The sequence below is a fragment of the Salmo salar genome, chromosome ssa06 (assembly GCF_905237065.1).
Source record: "Salmo salar chromosome ssa06, Ssal_v3.1, whole genome shotgun sequence".
In the NCBI taxonomy this organism is placed as follows: domain Eukaryota; kingdom Metazoa; phylum Chordata; class Actinopteri; order Salmoniformes; family Salmonidae; genus Salmo; species Salmo salar.
In genome coordinates, this window is record NC_059447.1 from 82,287,772 (window position 1) to 82,309,658 (window position 21,887).

At 43.1% G+C, this 21,887-nt stretch overlaps 1 protein-coding gene across 3 annotated transcripts in view; it reads left to right on the top strand.

Moving 5' to 3' along the window:
- The window catches only part of LOC106608207 (sodium/potassium/calcium exchanger 4), a 49,496-nt gene extending 37,216 nt beyond the window's left edge, over nt 1-12,280 (top strand). For all 3 annotated transcript variants that reach the window (XM_014206017.2, XM_045721080.1, XM_014206018.2), the window contains 8 exons: nt 1,127-1,224; nt 3,605-3,774; nt 4,258-4,402; nt 4,951-5,117; nt 5,213-5,327; nt 5,525-5,637; nt 6,924-6,989; nt 10,452-12,280. In XM_014206017.2, coding sequence (XP_014061492.2) covers nt 1,127-1,224; nt 3,605-3,774; nt 4,258-4,402; nt 4,951-5,117; nt 5,213-5,327; nt 5,525-5,637; nt 6,924-6,989; nt 10,452-10,601 — 1,024 coding nt within the window. In that variant the 3' untranslated portion in view covers nt 10,602-12,280. The remainder of the gene's footprint in view (nt 1-1,126; nt 1,225-3,604; nt 3,775-4,257; nt 4,403-4,950; nt 5,118-5,212; nt 5,328-5,524; nt 5,638-6,923; nt 6,990-10,451) is intronic.
- Nucleotides 12,281-21,887: the final 9,607 nt, after the last annotated feature.

Genomic DNA, 21,887 nt, shown 5'->3' on the forward strand with positions numbered 1-21,887 from the left:
GTTTGCGAAAACAAACATCAAGTCCCCCAAAAGCACGTGGGAAAATGTGTTATGGTCTGATGAAACCAATGTTGAGCTTTTTGGCCATAATTCCAAAAGGTATGTTTGGCGCAAAAACAGCACTGCACATCACCCAAAGAACACCATACCCACAGTGAAGCATGGTGGTGGCAGCATCAAGCTTTGGGGCTGTTTTTCTTCAGCTGGAACTGGGGCCTTAGTCAGGGTGGAGGGAATTATGAACAGTTCCAAATACCAGGCAATTTTGGCACAAAACCTTCAGGCGTCCGTTAGAAAGCTGAAGATGAAGAGGAAGTTCACCTTTCAGCACGACAACGACCCAATGCACACATCCAAATCCATGAAAGCATGGCTTCACCAGAAGAAGATTAACGTTTTGGAATGGCCCAGCCAGAGCACAGACCTGAATCCAATTGAAAATCTCTGGGGTGATCTGAAGAGGGCTGTGCACAGGAGATGTCCTCGCAATCTGACAGATTTGGAGCGCTTTTGCAAAGAAGAGTGGGCAAATATTGCCACATCAAGTTGTGCCATGCTAATAGACTCCTACCCAAAAAGACTGAGTGCTGTAATAAAATCAAAGGTGCTTCAACAAAGTATTAGTTTAAGGGTGTGCACACTTATGCAACCAGGTTATTGTGAGTTTTTATTTTTCCCCTCAAAGATTTCAGTTTGTTTTTCAATTGAATTGTTCACGTTATAGGTCACATTAAAGGTGGAAAAAGTTCTGACATTGTCTCATTATTTTACATCACAAAAACCTGGCATTTTAACAGGGGTGTGTAGACTTTTTAAATCCACTGTATAACATGGTTTCACATTCCCCAGAAGTTGCAGGACTGAGTTTTCCACAGTTATTGTAAATATGACCAGTTGTAACAATGTTGCTGCAGTTTACTGTATACACATGGCAAGTTTACAGGACCCAGATTAAACCTATTAATCCTAGTCCTAAAATGTTCGTTTTTTTCAATGGAGAATTAAGTCAATTTATTAATCTGTGTCCAGGAAACTGTTCCCTGGAGTTCACACACCACTGCATACAATTCAGTTATTGGCTGTTGATGAACAAGGGTGCCATTGACCAGTGTCCCTCTTCTCCCAGGTTTAACCAGAGCTTGCAGAAGTTGTTCACAGGGAAAGGGGGTAAAGACAAGAACCAGGCCAATGGTAACGCGGCGGCCAGCAGCGAGATGGAGGACGGTAATAGAGCTTGTTATGGGGCTGATGACCCCTCATTACCTATACTCAGCACAGCAGCAGGTAAGGCTGACCAGACAGGCTGTAGTACACACCAAGGCTTCTCGAAGACATATTCTCTACTGATCTTCCCCAAAATGGACTAATGGCTGTTTTTTTTGAGGGAATGGCTGTGTGAGGGGATGGCTGTTTGGTTTAATTGCGTTGGGTTGGTCTTGGTTGGGTTGTGGAAGTGAAGTTGGAATATGGACTTCTGGGATTTGGGTAGGACTTCCTCTGTCAGTGTGGTGAAGGTGTTGCAGTTCTACAGTCTCCATTCTACTACGCTGACTAACACTGGATAAGAGGTACCCTTCTGCTCAACCACAGTGCTCTCTCTCTCAGCCTAGCCACCTTATCTTTGGTATTGTCATAAGCAACTTGTAACTTGTGTAGATGCGACCCATATCTTCTGCTTTTTTTCCACTGTCAAAGCGCCTGTCTGTTTAGCCTTACTAAAACCTTCTGTTGCTTATTGTGTGTAGTGACTGTTTCTGCATGCTAGAATGCAGTGTTTCTCTGCAGTATGTTGCTCTGCTTGTCTCTTGACGTTTCAGCCCACTGACTTATGGTACTAAATATCCAAATATAGGGAATGTTTGTCAGCTTTGTTTACTTAATGTGTGCATATCAATTTCTATCTAATTAATAAACTCTTGCTAATTGAATATCGAACACCTATTAAACCCTGCATCCAGGCATTATAATAGGAGTATGTTTAAAACACAAGTGAAAACGAAAAAGTGTTTTTACACCTTCAAGTAATTGTCCAGTGTTTACAGATTTCTATTAGATATGACCTATATTTAGTTACAGTATGAGTGAAAAAAAGTTTCCAAAAACACAAGTTAAAAGCATATTTTCTGTGTTGGAATGGTGTTTTCCATTAGCACCGGCCGTCCGCTAATAATTTTCGATCGGCTACTTTTTCCACTTCATATTAACTAGGCTATGTTTTTCATTTAAAAGTTTCAATTCGCTAGTCCGTCAAGCCCTCTCCCTCTAGAATGACCGATATGCATCTTCTAGCGATCTTTTGATAGGATAGGTGCATGGCAGTCACTAAGCAAGCGATGACAGGGAACCGCAGTCTGCTGTCTGTCTCGACTCCAGGTACAATCTGTGTGCACTGTGGTTGCAGCCAAATTTCTTTACACAGAGGAGGGAGAGGGCATGATGCTTGTGAATTTCCACATCCTATGTAATGTAAGTGGTAACGATGAGTCAATCAACTTAGCCTAATTATTGTTTTAATGCACATGAATTGATTTTATTTCACGTAGCCAGCCACGCAGTCGTGACACAGGCTATTTACTGTGCGTTGATTAACAACTGAATAGCAAGTGTTGACTAGTTTTATTTAAAATAATTATCTGACACACAACCAAAACAAATAGCCAATGGATTCAACAAATTTGTAGAGTCAAAGGCTTGACGTAAACGTTGCATGCTATGAATATGGGACAAAATACTAAACTTTTGACTACTTTAATATACATGTGTGAATTTGTCCCAATACTTTTGCTGCAATTTCTGAACGGTTCACCTGATTTTATGGATTAAAATACCCTTAAATTAAAGCTGACAGCCAGCAGTTGAACCTCTGTCCCAATACTTTTGGAGCTCAATGTATATTGTGTAGGGCCCCAACTAATGATCATTAATTAATTAATTTGGGCTATGTCAAATCTGAAAGAGATACTTCACTGATATTCATATTTTTTACATTTTAAAATTGTATTTTTTCAAGATGTGGGCTATTTACTTCATTTTTCTGTTTTAATAAAATACATAATTTGAAGAACAAACATTGTGGCAATACATTTTGCAGTAAAACTGTAAAGACTTAAATCTCATGAGAAGACAAGTTCCATGTTAAAGGGTTAAATGTTCTCTTAGAAGATAGTCCTGCTCATATAGGCCTATATTTAGATGACATACTATCAATACACTGAATACATACATGTTCAAATGACTGAACATGTAAAGTCATGTCTTTCTACAATAGTCCACCAAGATAGAGCTCCTTAGGCCAAAAATGACTAAGGGAATGATCTTATCCCCTGAGGAAATAGCAAGCAACGGTCTGTTTGAGATACAAGTTTGAGGTAGAGTTATGAAGTGTTTTGTTCTCCAATTTATGTTTTGGCCACATACGAGTATAGAATGAGTCAACAACAACATTTGCGTATGCGTTAACAGAATAATACCTTTTTTAAGTGAGAATTTCGCTGGATAGTACTTCAGTGGATTTTTGGTGGTTTTTTTTGCTAGCATGTTTGTGTGTTAGCGTCTGTGTGTGTGCATGTCAGTTTGAAGGACTAACGTGTCTGTCTATCTCCAGTTAAGCCCAGTAAGGCTTACAGTCGTGGCTCTGTGGTCATGGTCGACGAGATTATGCACGCCAGCCCTCCCAAGTTACGCTTCCCCGAGGCTGGCCTCCGTGTCATGGTCACCAGCCATTTTGGACCAAAGACCCGGCTGCGCATGGCCAGTCGCCTCATCATCACTGAGGTACGGATAGATAGGGATGCAACTACAGGAAAGAGATGAGGAGCAGATTGTTTCCATGTTAAAAAATGCAATGGCCTCTGATGTAGATTTTATAGTGTTCATTAGTCAGCAATCAGAAAGAATCTGACTGAAACAGCGGGGGTCTACTTGGTGTATTCACCAGTCGCAGACCGTAGCGAAACGTTTGGTCTGTTGCAAAAAGTTTTGCGCTTTGCAACGCAAACTGTTTACTCCAAACGGAATACGTTTTGCAACAAAAAATGGAGTTTCTATTGGACTAATTCAGGCAGGTCCCTCCTGGTTTTGTTCTGCTTCCTTCTGTTTCCATTTGGTTCCTCGAGTAAACAGTAAACTGTTTCAGTTGAAAAACGTTTTGCAACAAGCCAAAAGTTTTTCTACGGTCTGCGACTAATGAAATCACCCCTGGACGTTTTTGGATGCGTACCGTAATGAACAGCTCCCTGTTTTGCCTCTTCCTGACAGCGTCAGAAGCTGGTCCAGGGTGCCAACGGGGTGGAGACCCAGGTTCTGGAGGGGAAGGTGGACGTTGAGAATGGCAACGTGCCCGAAGACAAACCAGCAGAGGAGGAGCAGGAGAATGAAACCATCTCCCCCTTTCATATCCCTGGTGTGTGTGTGTGTGTGTGTGTGTGTGTGTGTGTGTGTGTGTTACCGGGATGTTTATGCAGACAGTGTGACATTACTGTCGATAGGAAATGTATTGTCGTCAAGACAAGATTGGTCCCATTTGCTTCCACTTCAGTAGACGTGTTGCCATTACCCAAATTATCCAGTGACTTTATCATATCATGACAAACTCTAATGATCTCTGACAGACTGTTATGTGCATGGCAAACACTGGCAAGTTTGTGTATGAAACAAACTTGTTTCAGCTGTCAAGTGCTTGATGATTAAAGGAGCTGATGAGTTAAATTAGTTTTGTGGGCTGGAACAAATAGCTTCAGACCTCTGTGGGTCTCCAGGACCAGAACACTGTTCTAGAATGTTGTATTGTAGTAGGTTCCTCTAGGGAGTTTTTCATCACCACTGTGCTTCTGCTTGCTTTTCCAGACTCGTAGCCGGCTGGTTTACTGTAAAGCACTTTGACTGGATATAAAAATGGCTTTATAAATGCATACATTTGATTGATTTTTATCTGCTGCTGCTGTTCTGCAGATGGCATCGGCAGCAAGTGCAAGTGGCTGATCTCGTGGCCCCTGCTGCTGCTCCTGTTCTTCACCATCCCCAACTGTGCCAAGCCTCGCTGGGAGAAGTTCTTCATGGTCTCCTTCTTCCTTTCTACCGTCTGGATCGCTGTCTTCTCCTACTTCATGGTCTGGATGGTGAGTCTCAGGGTAGAGGGTGTGGGGGGGTGCAAGGGGTGTTTGTCTGTCGTTCTGTTCACTTATCAGTCGTAACGTGGGGGGGTGTGTCACAGGTCACCATCATCGGCTACACCCTTGGCATCCCAGATGTCATTATGGGCATCACTTTCCTGGCAGCGGGCACCAGCGTTCCAGACTGCATCGCCAGTCTCATTGTTGCTCGGCAAGGTACAGCTCTATTTTCTGTCATTTCCCTGAACTGTTTGATAGGACTAGGGCATCTAGTCATTGGCTTTCTTTCATTGGGGGGGTGGTCTTCGGACTGTACCATCTTTAGCGATACTCTTTAAGGCTTTTCCAAGTTAATTCTGGAGGTTGTTTTTATGTAAAATGCTAATATTTGAACAACAGCTATTTTTGTTTAGGATTGGGTGACATGGCAGTGTCCAACACCATCGGCAGTAATGTGTTTGATATCCTGGTTGGGCTGGGCGTTCCCTGGGCACTGCAGACCATGGCGGTCAGCTACGGCTCCGAGGTAAGAACAGCTATAGGGAACGGAGTAGGGTGAGGTTGCCTCCGGACACTGATCTTGGATCAGTTTAGCATTTTAGTTAGGATAGGGGGAGTGGAACTGATACCTTCACCCTGGAGCATAGCATAGGAAACAGAGCTCACTGCTGAGAGCTCACTGCTGAGAGACGTACAACTTCAGCTCAATATGCACTGTAAATACTTGTAGTTTATTAGTCATCTTTCTGGAAGTGAATACACTCAAATTAATTCAAGTGTTCATCACTCATGTTTTGAAGAGGGAAAACATTTTTTTTAAGGACAAAGTAACGATGTGTTTCAGTACTGTGGGAGTCCTTGACCTTATTGTTGCTCCAGCTCTCTCCCACCTGTCTACTAGGAGTGCATCTCAATAGTATGACGTTCTCTGCTCATCATGGCCGGAGGAAGCCACTTAAGACTATAGAGATGCACCCCTTGGGTTGACTATGACCCGGGGCCGTGTGTTTACAGAGTTGCACTATGACCCGGGGCCGTGTGTTTACAGAGTTGCACTATGACCCGGGGCCGTGTGTTTACAGAGTTGCACTATGACCCGGGGCCGTGTGTTTACAGAGTTGCACTATGACCCGGGGCCGTGTGTTTACAGAGTTGCACTATGACCCGGGGCCGTGTGTTTACAGAGTTGCACTATGACCCGGGGCCGTGTGTTTACAGAGTTGCACTATGACCCGGGGCCGTGTGTTTACAGAGTTGCACTATGACCCGGGGCCGTGTGTTTACAGAGTTGCACTATGACCCGGGGCCGTGTGTTTACAGAGTTGCACTATGACCCGGGGCCGTGTGTTTACAGAGTTGCACTATGACCCGGGGCCGTGTGTTTACAGAGTTGCACTATGACCCGGGGCCGTGTGTTTACAGAGTTGCACTATGACCCGGGGCCGTGTGTTTACAGACTTGCACTATGACCCGGGGCCGTGTGTTTACAGAGTTGCACTATGACCCGGGGCCGTGTGTTTACAGAGTTGCACTATGACCCGGGGCCGTGTGTTTACAGAGTTGCACTATGACCCGGGGCCGTGTGTTTACAGAGTTGCACTATGACCCGGGGCCGTGTGTTTACAGAGTTGCACTATGACCCGGGGCCGTGTGTTTACAGAGTTGCACTATGACCCGGGGCCGTGTGTTTACAGAGTTGGGAACAACTTTTAGAATGTTGAATATTATTCTAATTCTAAACTTTCAGTTAGAAAACATGATTGAAATATTCCCCGTCTAACATTTAACGTGCACTATGCCTTCCCCCTCTAGGTCATGATCAACAGTCGAGGACTGGTCTACTCTGTGGTGTTGCTACTGGGATCTGTGGCTTTAACGGTGAGCAGATACCTTCTTTTGTAGAGCATGACGCTTGTAATGCCTGGATAGTGGTTTCCATTCCCGACTCCACCCATATGTAAAAAATGTATGCACGCATGATTAAGTCACTTGGATAAAAGTGTCTGCTATATGGCAAATATTCTACATGTATTGTAGTCTCTACACACAGTATGACTGGTCAGCAGTGTAATATCTGACTGCTGCTGACCAGTCTGCCAGTGTATTGGGCTGTGGCCAGAGATCATTTCCTAAAATTACAAATTGTGCCTGTGGTTTTTCAATGGAGTCATCTGTTGACTGATGTACAACGGAGAAGATGGTGCGACGACAAACTTGTCTTTTTACATAATGCAACTCAGACAGTTGATGAAAGCGTATACTATTTGCATGTGTTCATGTGTCTCTGATTGGCCGTAGCTTTATGCAACCAGATTTTACTGGTTCTCTTTTCTGGATACGAATAATACTGCAAGGCTTCTATGTAAACGTTTGTGTGTGTGAAAAGTGCAATAAGCTGAATTGCACTAATGGAAAGCATCATTAGATGAGTTTGCTAATAAGGTACACAACATGCATGCTGTTGCACTGGGGCAGTTTGTTTTAAAGGGACCATGTGCAATTAAAAACATGGGTATCTTAAATCACAGCTAATTGGAAAATGTAATTGCTTACATATGAAATTTGGGGGAATCATTTATAAATGTTAATACGCACAAATTTGATTGGACATTGTGCATACGTCCATAATATTGTGATTTATCGACCCCGACCTTGATGTGAACGTGTGTGATTTGGTTTGGATTTTTTATCAATAAATGAAACCACCTTATTTTACTGAACTTTATTAATTAGGGTTATTATAAAATGCATTTACAGGTAATTTCTGTAAAAATGTAAGTAGTTGTCAATGTGGTCGCAGTTGTAAATGAGAACTTGTTCTCAAAAGGCCGACCTGGTTAAATAAAAATGATGGTGTGAATTAAATGTGAACATTTATGTCCCGTTCTTAACTGTTGGCCTGTGTGTGGAAGAGACAGGTTAACAAAATGTTCAGTCATTTCTTGCATAAGACCAGTCAGGTGTCCAGAGGTCTGATGTACAGCTGTTCCCCTCTGCAGAGTGACTATATACAGTGAGGGGGGAAAAGTATTTGATCCCCTGCTGATTTTGTACGTTTGCCCACTGACAAAGAAATTATAAGTCTATAATTTTAATGGTAGGTTTATTTGAACATTGCGAGACAGAATAACAACAAAAAAATCCAGAAAACCGCATGTCAAAAATGTTATAAAATGATTTGCATTTTAATGAGGGAAATAAGTATTTGACCCCCTCTCAATCAGAAAGATTTCTGGCTCCCAGGTGTCTTTTATACAGGTAACGAGCTGAGATTAGGAGCACACTCTTAAAGGGAGTGCTCCTAATCTCAGTTTGTTACCTATAAAAGACACCTGTCCACAGAAGCAATCAATCAATCAATCAGATTCCAAACGCTCCACCATGGCCAAGACCAAAGAGCTCTCCAAGGATGTCAGGGACAAGATTGTAGACCTACACAAGGCTGGAATGGGCTACAAGACCATCACCAAGCAGCTTGGTGAGAAGGTGACAACAGTTGGTGCGATTATTTGCAAATGGAAGAAACACAAAAGAACTGTCAATATCCCTCGGCCTGGGGCTCCATGCAAGATCTCACCTCGTGGGGTTGCAATGATCATGAGAACGATGAGGAATCAGCCCAGAACTACACGGGAGGATCTTGTCAATGATCTTAAGGCAGCTGGGACCATAGTCACCAAGAAAACAATTGGTAACACACTACGCCGTGAAGGACTGAAATCCTGCAGCGCCCGCAAGGTGCCCCTGCTCAAGAATACATATACATGCCCGTCTAAAGTTTGCCAATGAACATCTGAATGATTCAGAGGACAACTGGTGAAAGTGTTGTGGTCAGATGAGACCAAAATGGAGCTCTTTGGCATCAACTTAACTCGCCGTGTTTGGAGGAGGAGGAATGCTGCCTATGACCCCAAGAACACCATCTCCACCGTCAAACATGGAGGTGGAAACATTATGCTTTGGGGGTGTTTTTCTGCTAAGGGGACAGGACAACTTCACATCATTTGACGGGGCCATGTACTGTCAAATCTTGGGTGAGAACCTCCTTCCCTCAGCCAGGGCATTGAAAATGGGTCGTGGATGGGTATTCCAGCATGACAATGACCCAAAACACACGGCCAAGGCAACAAAGGAGTGGCTCAAGAAGAAGCACATTAAGGTCCTGGAGTGGCCTAGCCAGTCTCCAGACCTTAATCCCATAGAAAATCTGTGGAGGGAGCTGAAGGTTCGAGTTGCCAAACGTCAGCCTCGAAACCTTAATGACTTGGAGAAGATCTGCAAAGAGGAGTGGGACAAAATCCCTCCTGAGATGTGTGCAAACCTGGTGGCCAACTACAAGAAACGTCTGCCCTCTGTGATTGCCAACAAGGGTTTTGTCATGTTTTGCAGAGGGGTCAAATGCTTATTTCCCTCATTAAAATGCAAATCATTTTATAACATTTTTGACATGTGTTTTTCTGGATTTTTTTTGTTATTTTGTCTCGCACTGTTCAAATAAACCTTCCATTAAAATTATAGACTGATCATTTCTTTGTCAGTGGGAAAACGTACAAAATCAGCAGGGGATCAAATACTTTTTTCCCTCACTGTATAGGATGTACTGTGTTCCTCTCTGCAGAGTGACTGTATAGGATGTACTGTGTTCCCCTCTGCAGAGTGACTGTATAGGATGTACTGTGTTCCTCTCTGCAGAGTGACTATATAGGATGTACTGTGTTCCTCTCTGCAGAGTGACTATATAGGATGTACTGTGTTCCTCTCTGCAGAGTGACTATATAGGATGTACTGTGTTCCTCTCTGCAGAGTGACTGTATAGGATGTACTGTGTTCCTCTCTGCAGAGTGACTGTATAGGATGTACTGTGTTCCTCTCTGCAGAGTGACTGTATAGGATGTACTGTGTTCCCCTCTGCAGAGTGACTGTATAGGATGTACTGTGTTCCCCTCTGCAGAGTGACTGTATAGGATGTACTGTGTTCCTCTCTGCAGAGTGACTATATAGGATGTACTGTGTTCCTCTCTGCAGAGTGACTATATAGGATGTACTGTGTTCCCCTCTGCAGAGTGACTATATAGATGATGTGTGTGTGTGTGTTCCCCTCTGCAGAGTGACTATATAGATGATGTGTGTGTGTTCCCCTCTGCAGAGTGACTATATATATGATGTGTGTGTGTTCCCCTCTGCAGAGTGACTATATAGATGATGTGTGTGTGTTCCCCTCTGCAGAGTGACTATATATAGGATGTACTGTGTTCCTCTCTGCAGAGTGACTATATAGGATGTACTGTGTTCCCCTCTGCAGTGACTATATATATGATGTGTGTGTGTTCCCCTCTGCAGGTAGGGGGGATCCATGTGAACCATTGGAAGTTAGATCTGAAGCTGGGTATCTACACGCTGGTCCTCTATGCTGTCTTCCTGTGTTTCTCAATCATGATCGAGTACAACGTTTTCACCTTCGTCAACCTGCCCATGTGCATGGAGGAGTAGCTAGACCATACCCACCTCTGAACTAGGAAGCTCCACTCCCTCAACCCCTAACGGCAACCAATCACAATCAACCTTCCCCATCCTCCACCAAGTTACATTACCTGGTTATCTCCTGTCTGACATCACCTGTCATAACTAACCTGTTGACCTCTTGATCTGATACTGGTCTTTAAATCTTTTCTTTCCCTGTGCTTGGACTCACTTTCCCATGAGGCTTTGTTCTGAGGAGTGGACAAACGCATTAAACAAACTGGACCCATTTTCAGACTAGTCCATTTTCCATTCCCCCATCCACACTATCTGTAGTCTTATTGGGCTTTCATTAGCTCTAGAATCAACCCTACAGGCTCTAGAATTCTACAGGCTCTAGAATCAACCCTACAGTAGTCTGCCTCTCACACAAATAACCCACACATACCTCCGTCCAGGTTAGGGTTAGTCCTAATCCTCAACATTGACCCTCACCCCTTCTCCTGCTCTTCCCCCATCCAAACTTCTCCCTCTTCTCATCCAACCCCACCGATCCACTCAAAGAGCCTATGGAGAACACACAACCTCGCCCTAAAACTCTACCTCTCCCCCGATTCCTGCTTGTACCCTCAACCTTTGGAGGAGGGACTCTCCTCCTTCTCTTTCAGACCTGAACCCCTCTGACATGGTCCGAACTGTGACTTTTTCCAGATTGCTACGTCCCACCCCTCTGCAGCAGACACACATCTTTCACTCCTCTAGCTACTCTTTTTCTCTTCTCTCGATCACCTCTTAAGAAAGACAATTAGTCAGGAAGCTTTCTGAGAATACCAGGAGAGTATCATGTATATTTGTCAGGAAGCTTTGTCTGAGAATACCAGGAGAGTATCATGTATATTTGTCAGGAAGCTTTGTCTGAGAATACCAGGAGAGTATCATGTATATTTGTCAGGAAGCTTTGTCTGAGACTACCAGGAGAGTATCATGTATATTTGTCAGGAAGCTTTGTCTGAGAATACCAGGAGAGTATCATGTATATTTGTCAGGAAGCTTTGTCTGAGAATACCAGGAGAGTATCATGTATATTTGTCAGGAAGCTTTGTCTGAGACTACCAGGAGAGTATCATGTATATTTGTCAGGAAGCTTTGTCTGAGAATACCAGGAGAGTATCATGTATATTTGTCAGGAAGCTTTGTCTGAGAATACCAGGAGAGTATCATGTATATTTGTCAGGAAGCTTTGTCTGAGACTACCAGGAGAGTATCATGTATATTTGTCAGGAAGCTTTGTCTGAGAATACCAGGAGAGTATCATGTATATTTGTCAGGAAGCTTTGTCTGAGAATACCAGAAGAGTATCATGTATATTTGTCAGGAAGCTTTGTCTGAGACTACCAGGAGAGTATCATGTATATTTGTCAGGAAGCTTTGTCTGAGAATACCAGAAGAGTATCATGTATATTTATCAGGAAGCTTTGTCTGAGAATACCAGAAGAGTATCATGTATATTTGTCAGGAAGCTTTGTCTGAGTACCAGGAGAGTATCATGTATATTTGCAGCACAATGGAAAACTTGTGAACATGTATTTGTTTCTTTTCTTGTTTTTGTATTGTATTTTTTATTTTATTTTTGAGTTTAAAAATGACTAGTATGAAATACTTTTGAGAGCTTGTTGCAATCATAAAGGACATTGCCTGTTTCAGAGTAATGAATTAGCACATGGAGAAAATGCTTTTATTGTAAGGACATTTGGCTCCCCCTCGAAGGGTGGCGTCTGGCGGCAACTCCAAAACCCGTGGTGCTGAAATATCAGCTGTTTTTTTTTCTTGTTCTGAGACGATATCTCACACACCCCCTCAGACTGCACAACACTAAAGAGAAAAAAACACCTGCTCCAGAGTTGGGAGATATCTTTTGGACTGTGTCCATATTCGGACGTCTTTGGACAGTAGCATGGCGAAATGTGTATAGTATTACAGATAGGAATCGGTCTGTTCTTCTGTCTCCTGTCTGCGCTACCCCCTTTGACCACCAGGGGGCAATGCCCCCTCACACTGATCTATCTGCATGGCAGGGGTCTCAAGCAACCACAGCCGTTTGGTTATCAGGGAATATCCGGAGCCTCCGCAGATCCAGTAGGGGGCGACATAGGTGTTCTCTCTGTGAATTACATGTAGATATTGCACTTTAAAACAAGCAAAGCTGTCCTCTCTCTTTCTGAATCAACTAGTGCTTCCTGTGTGTGTGTGTGGGGGGGGTTTTGTGTGTGTGTGCGTGTGGGGGGGGTATATATGTGTGTGTACTGTGTGTTTGTGTGAGAGAATGACAAGGGTGTGTGCTGACTTGCAGGCTCGCACCCAGGTCGGTCTCACCTCCCCCTTCCCTAATCCCCTAAAGACTTGAACCTCCAACATCGTGAGCACATACCCATTTCTGTCTGCAATGCAATGCATGTTGGGACAATAAATGCAGGCTCCTCCATGGCACGAACCCCCCCGGCACCCACTTTATAAATAAACGGCAGCTACAGGCTACTGCAATCTAAGACATTTGAAATCATGCAAAAACACCTGCAGGAACATAGTCTACAATAAGCTGGAGAGACTTGCATTGATAGGGGAGTGTTAAAGATGAGGATTTATCTTTCCCTTTTTTTGTGTTGGCAGCAGGTACTTGTATATGCAATCTCAACGTAATGTGTGTTGGACCCTGGAGGAACTCCATTGGCGTTGCCATAATGTTAGTGGAACATTTGAGCTCACTGGTCTGAATGACCCGCTAAAGGACTGAGCCAGAGGACATTGAGGAATGGTTCAGGAATGGGAGATTCTGTGTGTGCGGGGGAGTCCGACTTTCTGGTACAAGGGCATTACTCAATCACCAACTCTACCTGAGGAGCGGAGGGGAAGGACTCCTGCTGGGAAACACTCCCCCCCCCCCCAGGCTGGCTGCAGATGGTTTAGTCCAGAATCCTCTGAACTTTCTGGAACTTCTCCTTCTCCATGAAAGAACTGTGTGAGATGAGATCTCCACTCTGTGTGAAGAACTGAGGAACAGACATTTTGGTAGCAGGACCCCTAAACTGATACTCTGGGGGGGTAGACTCGCTGTGTTCTCTTGAAAGAAAGTGACCACACAGGTCCTCAAGACTCTACTGCCCCCCCCCTTCTCATCACACCCCTATGCTCTCTCTGACCCCCCCACCCTTCTCGACCATCAGCTTATAGCAGTTACCCCCACTGCTCTGTATATACCCCAGTGGGTCTTTCCCCATAGAAGAAACAGTATTCTCTGCTAGTGCCATTCTGATTCTCATTGTCTTCTTCGTAACGATCACTGCATTCTCAATCTTTTCACTGGTTCTTATTAACTCTACATACATAGATATTTTTTGAACATATGATGCTCGTTTTTTGGGTCAAGAGTATACCTGATTTCTTTTGTACATTTCCCTTTGTTTGTCTTGGTTTTGAGCGGTGGGTTTGGGTCTGTGTACAACACCTGTGTGGTCATGTCCTTGGTCCAATCCCCAATGGACCCCTAGACCTTACGCCCTAGGTACTTGTGGAGAGCTGAGAGGGTTTGACAGCTGTCAGTAATAGCTCCACATTGCTCGGAAGTTTCACCATATTGCGCTAATACCAATCAAATCCTCTCGGATCTCCACTAGTGTATCGGGTCTAGGGATTGCTTTAAATTGGGCCCTCGGCGCCAGGTCCTGAGAGTGACAATGGGTGTATTCATTAGTTAGACCGCTGCAAAATGTTTTGAAACTGAAACTGTTTACTTTAAAAGGAAAATGTTTTGCAACGAAAACGAGAGTTTCTATTGGACAAATTCAGGTAGGTCCCCTCCCTGTTTGGTTCCTAGAGTAAACAGTTTCCGTTTAAAGAAATGTTTTTGCAACGGTCTGCACCTAATGAATACCCCTCAGCACAGCAGGTCATACTGCTCTTACTGCTTGACTATCCTAACTCATCTAACACCCACACACACCACCGTGTAATAATTCTCTGGGCAATCTGCCACACTACTTTATCACTTTTTAAAAAGAAGTAGAATACAGATGCCGTAAATGTCATAGCTCTGCATCAAAAATACAGATTGTATGGAAACCATGTTGTACAAAATAAAAGCGCACATATCTACACACACACACCCTCCCCCGCCAAGGGCAAAAATGACCATAAACCTAATTTATAATCTAGTAGTGTGATTTAATTTGAAATTTTTCATCAGTGTGTGTTAAAAAAAGACTGTATTGCTCTGTTTACTAAACTATAGTTAAATCATCTCTTTATAGCACACCAAGTTGAAGAAAAGTTAATAGTCAAACTAACAGATTATAGAGGGTTACTGATTATTTTTTTTGCACCCAGCAACAATTTCTTTGCACTATGAAAATGTTGCCCACATACATACATACATACACACACCCACACACACGTATGTTCTATAACTATGACTTCTCAACACCGGAGTGGAGCGGTATGTAATTCTATTGAATGAATGATACGACCTGATGCACTGTGAGCTCAATGTGATGTGGGAGTCATTTGTCAACCAATAAAAATGAGACATAAAACATCATAATATATTTAATGTAAAGTTAGTTAATATGAAACATTATCGAAAACATCTGTATAACTTATATGAATGTATTGTCTCGCTATACTGGACATATCCAACCGATGCATTTTACTGTAAAGCAATAACGTGAAAAAATTAAATGGCAAAAATAATTCCTGTACATGTGTCTCAGTCCTTGAATAGCAGATTTTTTTTTTAAGTCACTTATTAAATGTAGCAATTTAGTATGGATTTTGATAACTGTGCTTTGACTTGAATTTCTCAACTGTAGTGTGTGTCTACATACAGGCATTAATATGGAGTTGGTCCCCCCCTTTCCTGCTATAACAGCCTCTACTCATCTCATTTCCACTAGATGTTGGAACATTGCTGCGGGGACTTGCTTCCATTCAGTCACAAGAGCATTAGTGAGGTCAGGCACTGATGTTGGGTGATTAGGCCTGGCTCGCAGTCTGCGTTCCAAAGGTGTTCGATGGGGTTGAAGTCAGGGCTCTGTGCAGGCCAGTCAAGTTCTTCCACACAGATCTCGACAAACCATTTCTGTATGGGCCTCGCTTTGCGCACGAGGGCATTGTCATGCTGAAACAGGAAAGGGCCTCCCCCAAACTGTTGCCACAAAGTTTGAAGCATAGAATAGTCTAGAATGCTGTAGCTTTAAGATTTCCCTTCACTGGAACTAAGGGAGCTAGCCGGAACCATGAAAAACAGCCACAGACCATTATTCCTCCTCCAAACTTTACAGTTGGCACTATGCATTTGGGCAGGTAGCGTTCTCCTGGCATACGCCAAACCCACATTTGAGATTTTAGGCTTGGCCTACCACTTCGTAGCTGAGCCGTTGTTGCTCCAAGACGTTTCCACTTCACAATAACAGAAATTACAGTTGACCAGGGCAGCTCTAGCAGGGCCGACATTTGTAGAAACTAGTATTTGATCGCAGCATACTTAGTTTTCACTGAATACATATCAGCAGCCAGAAACTGTTTCAGATTTTTCATGTGAACTGCTACAGTACTTGGGTTCACCCTGCGACGAGGTTTACAGTCCTGTCCAGAAGGAAGCACTCGAGGCATAGTAATTTCAGACCTAGTGGTCTGCTGGTGTCTAGAAGGAAGCACTCTAGGAATTTCTGTCCAGAAATGAAGCGTGAACATCATGTAAGAGCTGCCTTACCATCACTGCCTTCCATTTTCCCATAACTTAACTACTTCAATTGATTTACACTAACCTAATGGAAACTTCTTTAGTTTTGGCAGACTATTTGTTTCACTTAAAGGGATAGTTAACCTGAATTGCAAAATGACAGACTGCTTAAAGGGTAAGGAAACCAGTATATCATTTTGTAATATGGGTGGACTATGCCTTTAAGTGAAACTCTACTGCCAAAAGCATAGCTCCGTTTCCATCCCAACTGCCTTTCCATTTCAGTATTAACTTAGATTAGATTTAACAATTTCTCCAAGATGGGTGACCACCTGTTCCATCCACGCGCATCATGTCAGGGATCTGACTATCTGGATCTAGCAGCATGTATGGCCCCATGTAGCCAGTGATGTGTCTTCCTCTAATGAGACAGCCTCTTGGCTAGCATTTTACTGTTAACAAGCTTTTCTCACTCTCTCTTCTGTCCCCTCTTCTCTCTACCGTGATCTTGTGCTCTGAAGATCCTCTTCTTCTCAATGGCCCCTAACAAGCGTTCTGTTTGGACTGCTTTATCTCATGAATATCTCACTCTGCTCTCTCTCTCTCCCATCCAAATCCTGAGAGAATGGCCTAGACTGTTTAGAAGTTTGGCCTATATAGATCTAGCAATCCAACTGCTCTTCTGGAGAGAAATGTTTTTCCATGTAACGGCTGTCGTAGAGAGGGGACCAAAGCGCAGCGTGTTGATTGCTCATGATGTATATTTATTATAACTCAAAACACTAAAGGAAAAAATAACAAAGAGAAAAAACGAAACCGCACAGTTCTGTCAGGTACATAAACTAAACAGAAGACAACTACCCACCAACACAGGTGGGGAAAAAAACCCTACTTAAGTATGATCTCCAATTAGAGACAACGAGGACCAGCTGCCTCAAATTGGAGATCATCCCAAAAAACAACATAGAAATAGAAAACTAGAACCTAAACATAGAACTACAAAACATAGAAAAAACACTACACCCCCTGTCACGCCCTGACCTACTCTACCATAGAAAATAACATCTTACTATGGTCAGGACGTATTTTGGGGACTTTTTGTGTTTGTTTGCTGTTATTTTTTACATGGTCCTGCTGTTTCTGCAAATTGCTCTGCTCAAAGTGATGGATGGTGGGCATACTGGGCTGCTGTTGCCTGTTGTAGTTTCTCTGAGGCACTCAAAGTACACTACGTACAAAACATTAATGTCAACGTTACCTAATTCCTTGGTTTTACCTTGGGATGATGTCACCAAGATAAAGGGAAAGTGTCACACAACCTCCAGGTATCTGTTTAACAAAATGAAATATTCATAAATATATTTAAGGGGGAAAAAAGTGTTTTATTCTCAAAGCATATCGTTTGAATCTTTCCTCAATCCTGATGTTTCTTTTTTAAATGACACCTTATGTTAGATATATTTATGGTTTTATATAAATCTGAAGCTCAATACAGATTTGTCCAGAACAGATTGTAAATGCCAAGCCAAAAAAGGATTTTACAGAACAGAATTTTAACTATTATTTTCTGACGTTCAAATAAAGTGTTCCTCCAATATCTTACTGAGTATTCTGAAAAGTACTTTTTCTGGCTAGTGTTTTGCCAGTAACTGAAAAGTCACTGGTTCGAATCCCTGAGCTGACTAGGTGAGAAATGTTGGTGAGCCCTTGAGCAAGGCACTTAACCCTAATTGCTCCTTTAAGTCGCTCTGGATAAGAGTGTCTGCTAAATAACTCAAATGGAAATGTCCCTCGACTACCTCAAACTCCTAAGTGTCTCTGGGTCTGAATTTGCCTGATGACTCGTACTGAATTGAATTTTCCTGCTTTATCTATTGATACATACATAGTCAGACTGTCAACCTAGAAGCCCTTTCTGCCGATCCATTCAGTCAGTCTGCCATCCTAGAAGTCCTTTCTGCTGATGTCAAAGTGAGAAGCTTTGTACAAAACAAGTCATTAGCGAATGGATTGTCTCTAACCAATCGAGTGTATCAAAGCCAATGACTATTTCCGAAATGCCGCTTTACCACATGTGTTCTGGCTCTGCCCACACCCAAAGGTTTCTGTGACCAATCAGAATGGCTTGAATGTGTTCACGTTCGAGATGCAGGCGGGAGGTGATCAAATTCAGGTCGTGTTCCCCTGCTCAGAGGTTTCTGACGCATGACAGATCTCACAATGCCTGAATATGTATTTTACGTATCAGCTAACAACATACAGTATGTTATAGCAATCTTGTGCCTGACTGCACAGTTGATGACGTGGCAGCAACCATTGGTTGATGCAATGCAACATCTGAGCAACCATTGGTTGATGCAATGCAGCGTCAGGGGAACCCGACCCCAGACTCATCGTGGAGAAGAAATGTTAGCGTGGGCGTGGCGTTTGGCCGGAGTGATGTGTCTGGGTAGCCAGACAAGGTCTGAATACTGTTTCATTCAATGTGTCTTCTAAAACTGTCTGTGAACCTTGCATTTAGATTACATTAAAAAGCAATTGCAAAAAATTTGAGGTCAGTGATTGTCACCCATTCTGAAAAGCAGATTTATTAAAGATAGATTTCCAGAGACACGCACCATCATATTAATTCTTATTTGTGTTTATGACATTCCTATTTTAGCATTTAGATACGACATGCAGGGAGAAATGACCATGTCACTGAATTAATAGACTTTCAGAGACTGCAGTGTGACTCTCCAGGGTCGTTTATATTAGGGCATGGAACAGAAAACGTTTTATTAAGTTTTTCAACAAAAACATGTTCCATGGTTCATTGTGATGTGCATAGTCTCCACCCCGGTCACTCCCTAGCGGTTTTGACTAGATAAATTGTATTCTATGTCAAAATTGACTTTTTGTAGCAGGTTAGGAGAACTTAAGTAGCAGGTCAGGTTAAGGTTAGGGAAAGGGTTAGGGCTAGCTAAAATGCAAACATTTTAAACTTTTAATGTCAATTTCACAAAAACGGGCATATTTATTGTCATTGTCTCTATGGACTATTTCCTTCCTGGATTATTACACAGACTAAATGAGTTAATCACTCTGTCCTTTAAAGGACGGAGACGTTGTTGCTCAACGTTAAAGGACGGAGACGTTGTTGCTCAACGTTAAGGACGGAGACGTTATTGCTCAACGTTAAGGACGGAGACGTTATTGCTCAACGTTAAGGACGGAGACGTTGTTGCTCAACGTTAAGGGACGGAGACGTTGTTGCTCAACGTTAAGGACGGAGACGTTATTGCTCAACGTTAAGGACGGAGACGTTATTGCTCAACGTTAAGGACGGAGACGTTGTTGCTCAACGTTAAAGGACGGAGACGTTGTTGCTCAACGTTAAAGGACGGAGACGTTGTTGCTCAACGTTAAGGACGGAGACGTTATTGCTCAACGTTAAAGGACGGAGACGTTATTGCTCAACGTTAAAGGACGGAGACGTTATTGCTCAACGTTAAGGACGGAGACGTTATTGCTCAACGTTAAAGGACGGCGACGTTATTGCTCAACGTTAAGGACGGAGACGTTATTTTGCATTTCCATCTGTGTTTCAGAGAGTACGCCTTTGGAGTTGATTTGAGTTGAGTTAGGAGGATTTTGATTTGATACTGCATGACATCTGATTCATTTGTGATTATATATATATGTTTTATATGACATTTGTTCCCTCCCATGTTTTTGTAATGAGTTTAGTCCTGACTGACCATTATAAACAAATCAGCTTTTCTTGTTGGCTAGTCCTTGTAGTCCCTCCCTGTTTCAGTCCATTTTCTTCCATTTGGTGACTAATGAACACAACCCATATCTAGACAGTTATTTGGTCAGGAAAGCTTCACAATGAGCTGTAGAGGTGAGGGTTGATGAGTCTCACTGCTATAGGACCACAGCACTCCACCAAGTCAATGGGTATGGAGTTGGGAAACAAGTAGAAAGAAACTCATCTTAAACCATGAACCCCTGCGGTTAGATGGGATGTCTGGGCAGGATGCTGGTAGCACGCTTCGGGTTTAATAGGGCCAGACACCTCAGTCATGAGTAATGACCAAGCACACAGACGCATAAGTGTTGGCCAGGGTCCAAGACATACATTTGCTGCTGAAATATAGATTAATGAATTGTGTGCTCAGACCATTGTGTCTTTGACTCTCTTAAAGAGAGAGACAGAAATGGTAAGGCAAAAACTGAATTTGGGAGAGAGAGGCCTAAATGGATGGCATAGGTCTCAATGGATATTTTGGCACTGTCATGATATGATCCATAATTTAGACAAAGTGTTTTACTGCTTTAGAGAGAGACCTATTAACACTGTTTTATTCGTTTCATATTGTAATGGAGAGACCTGTTACTGGGTTGTGTCTAGTGCTGAGAATCCAATGGGCCGTCCCTAGCCAACTACTGATCACAGTGCTGCCAATGTGTAGGCCTACAACAGTCGCAACGCTCTGTCTACCCGTTAATAATCCTTGTGTGAATCTCTGCTTTCACACCATCCAAAATAGTTTTGCAAATACAAAAGATACACCTACATTTTAACACAGATTCCCACTGAGGCGTTTTGTGTTGCACATATACCTGAACTAGGCTACGACACTTCCTGAGCTAAAAACTTGTTACACCACAAAAAACCTCTGTAGAAATCTGTGGTAAAACGGTGCACATTAAGTGTATCTTTTGTATTTGTAAAGTAATTTTGGGATAATAACTAAGTCGTGTTCAAGCCCTATGGGCCCTGGTCAAATGTAGTGCACGATAACGGGAATAGGGTGCCATTTGGGATGATTCTCTCTCTCTCTCTCTCTCTCTCTCTCTCTCTCTCTCTCTCTCTCTCTCTCTCTCTCTCTCTCTCTCTCTCTCTCTCTCTCTCTCTCTCTCTCTCTCTCTCGTTGTTGACGAGGCCTCTAGTGGAGAAGTTGTGAATGACATGTACCCAACAAAGGCAGCGCTCCAGTACCTGTATGTCCATGTAGATGGGACTCTTGCTCACATTGGGAAGTGGTATTGTGCTCAGGGCAGCTAGCATGGCTAGCTAAGTGATTAAAGGGTTTGGAGCGTAGTAGAGTAGAGGATGTTGGGAAGTGGTATTGTGCTCAGGGCAGCTAGCATGGCTAGCTAAGTGATTAAAGGGTTTGGAGCGTAGTAGAGCAGAGGATGTTCACACTGGGAAGTGGTATTGTGCTCAGGGCAGCTAGCATGGCTAGCTAAGTGATTAAAGGGTTTGGAGCGTAGTAGAGTAGAGGATGTTGGGAAGTGGTATTGTGCTCAGGGTAGAGCAGAGGATGGAGCAGCCGGATGGAGATCAGAGAAGCCGTCAAGTCAGCAGGTTGGTCAACACCCACACCTGCACTTGCTCACTCTCCTGAGGCGCCTCTCTCACCTCGATGCATGCCGTCCTGAATTAATGTTGTCGAAATTGAATATTTCACAAAAGTTAGAGATGCTAAATAAATCACAGGTAGGTGGAGAGAGGAAAGCGCTTTCACGACCCTATTATGTATGGAGGGAGCACAATTAACTTCCTGATGCACAAGCTCTGGTTGATTTATGAA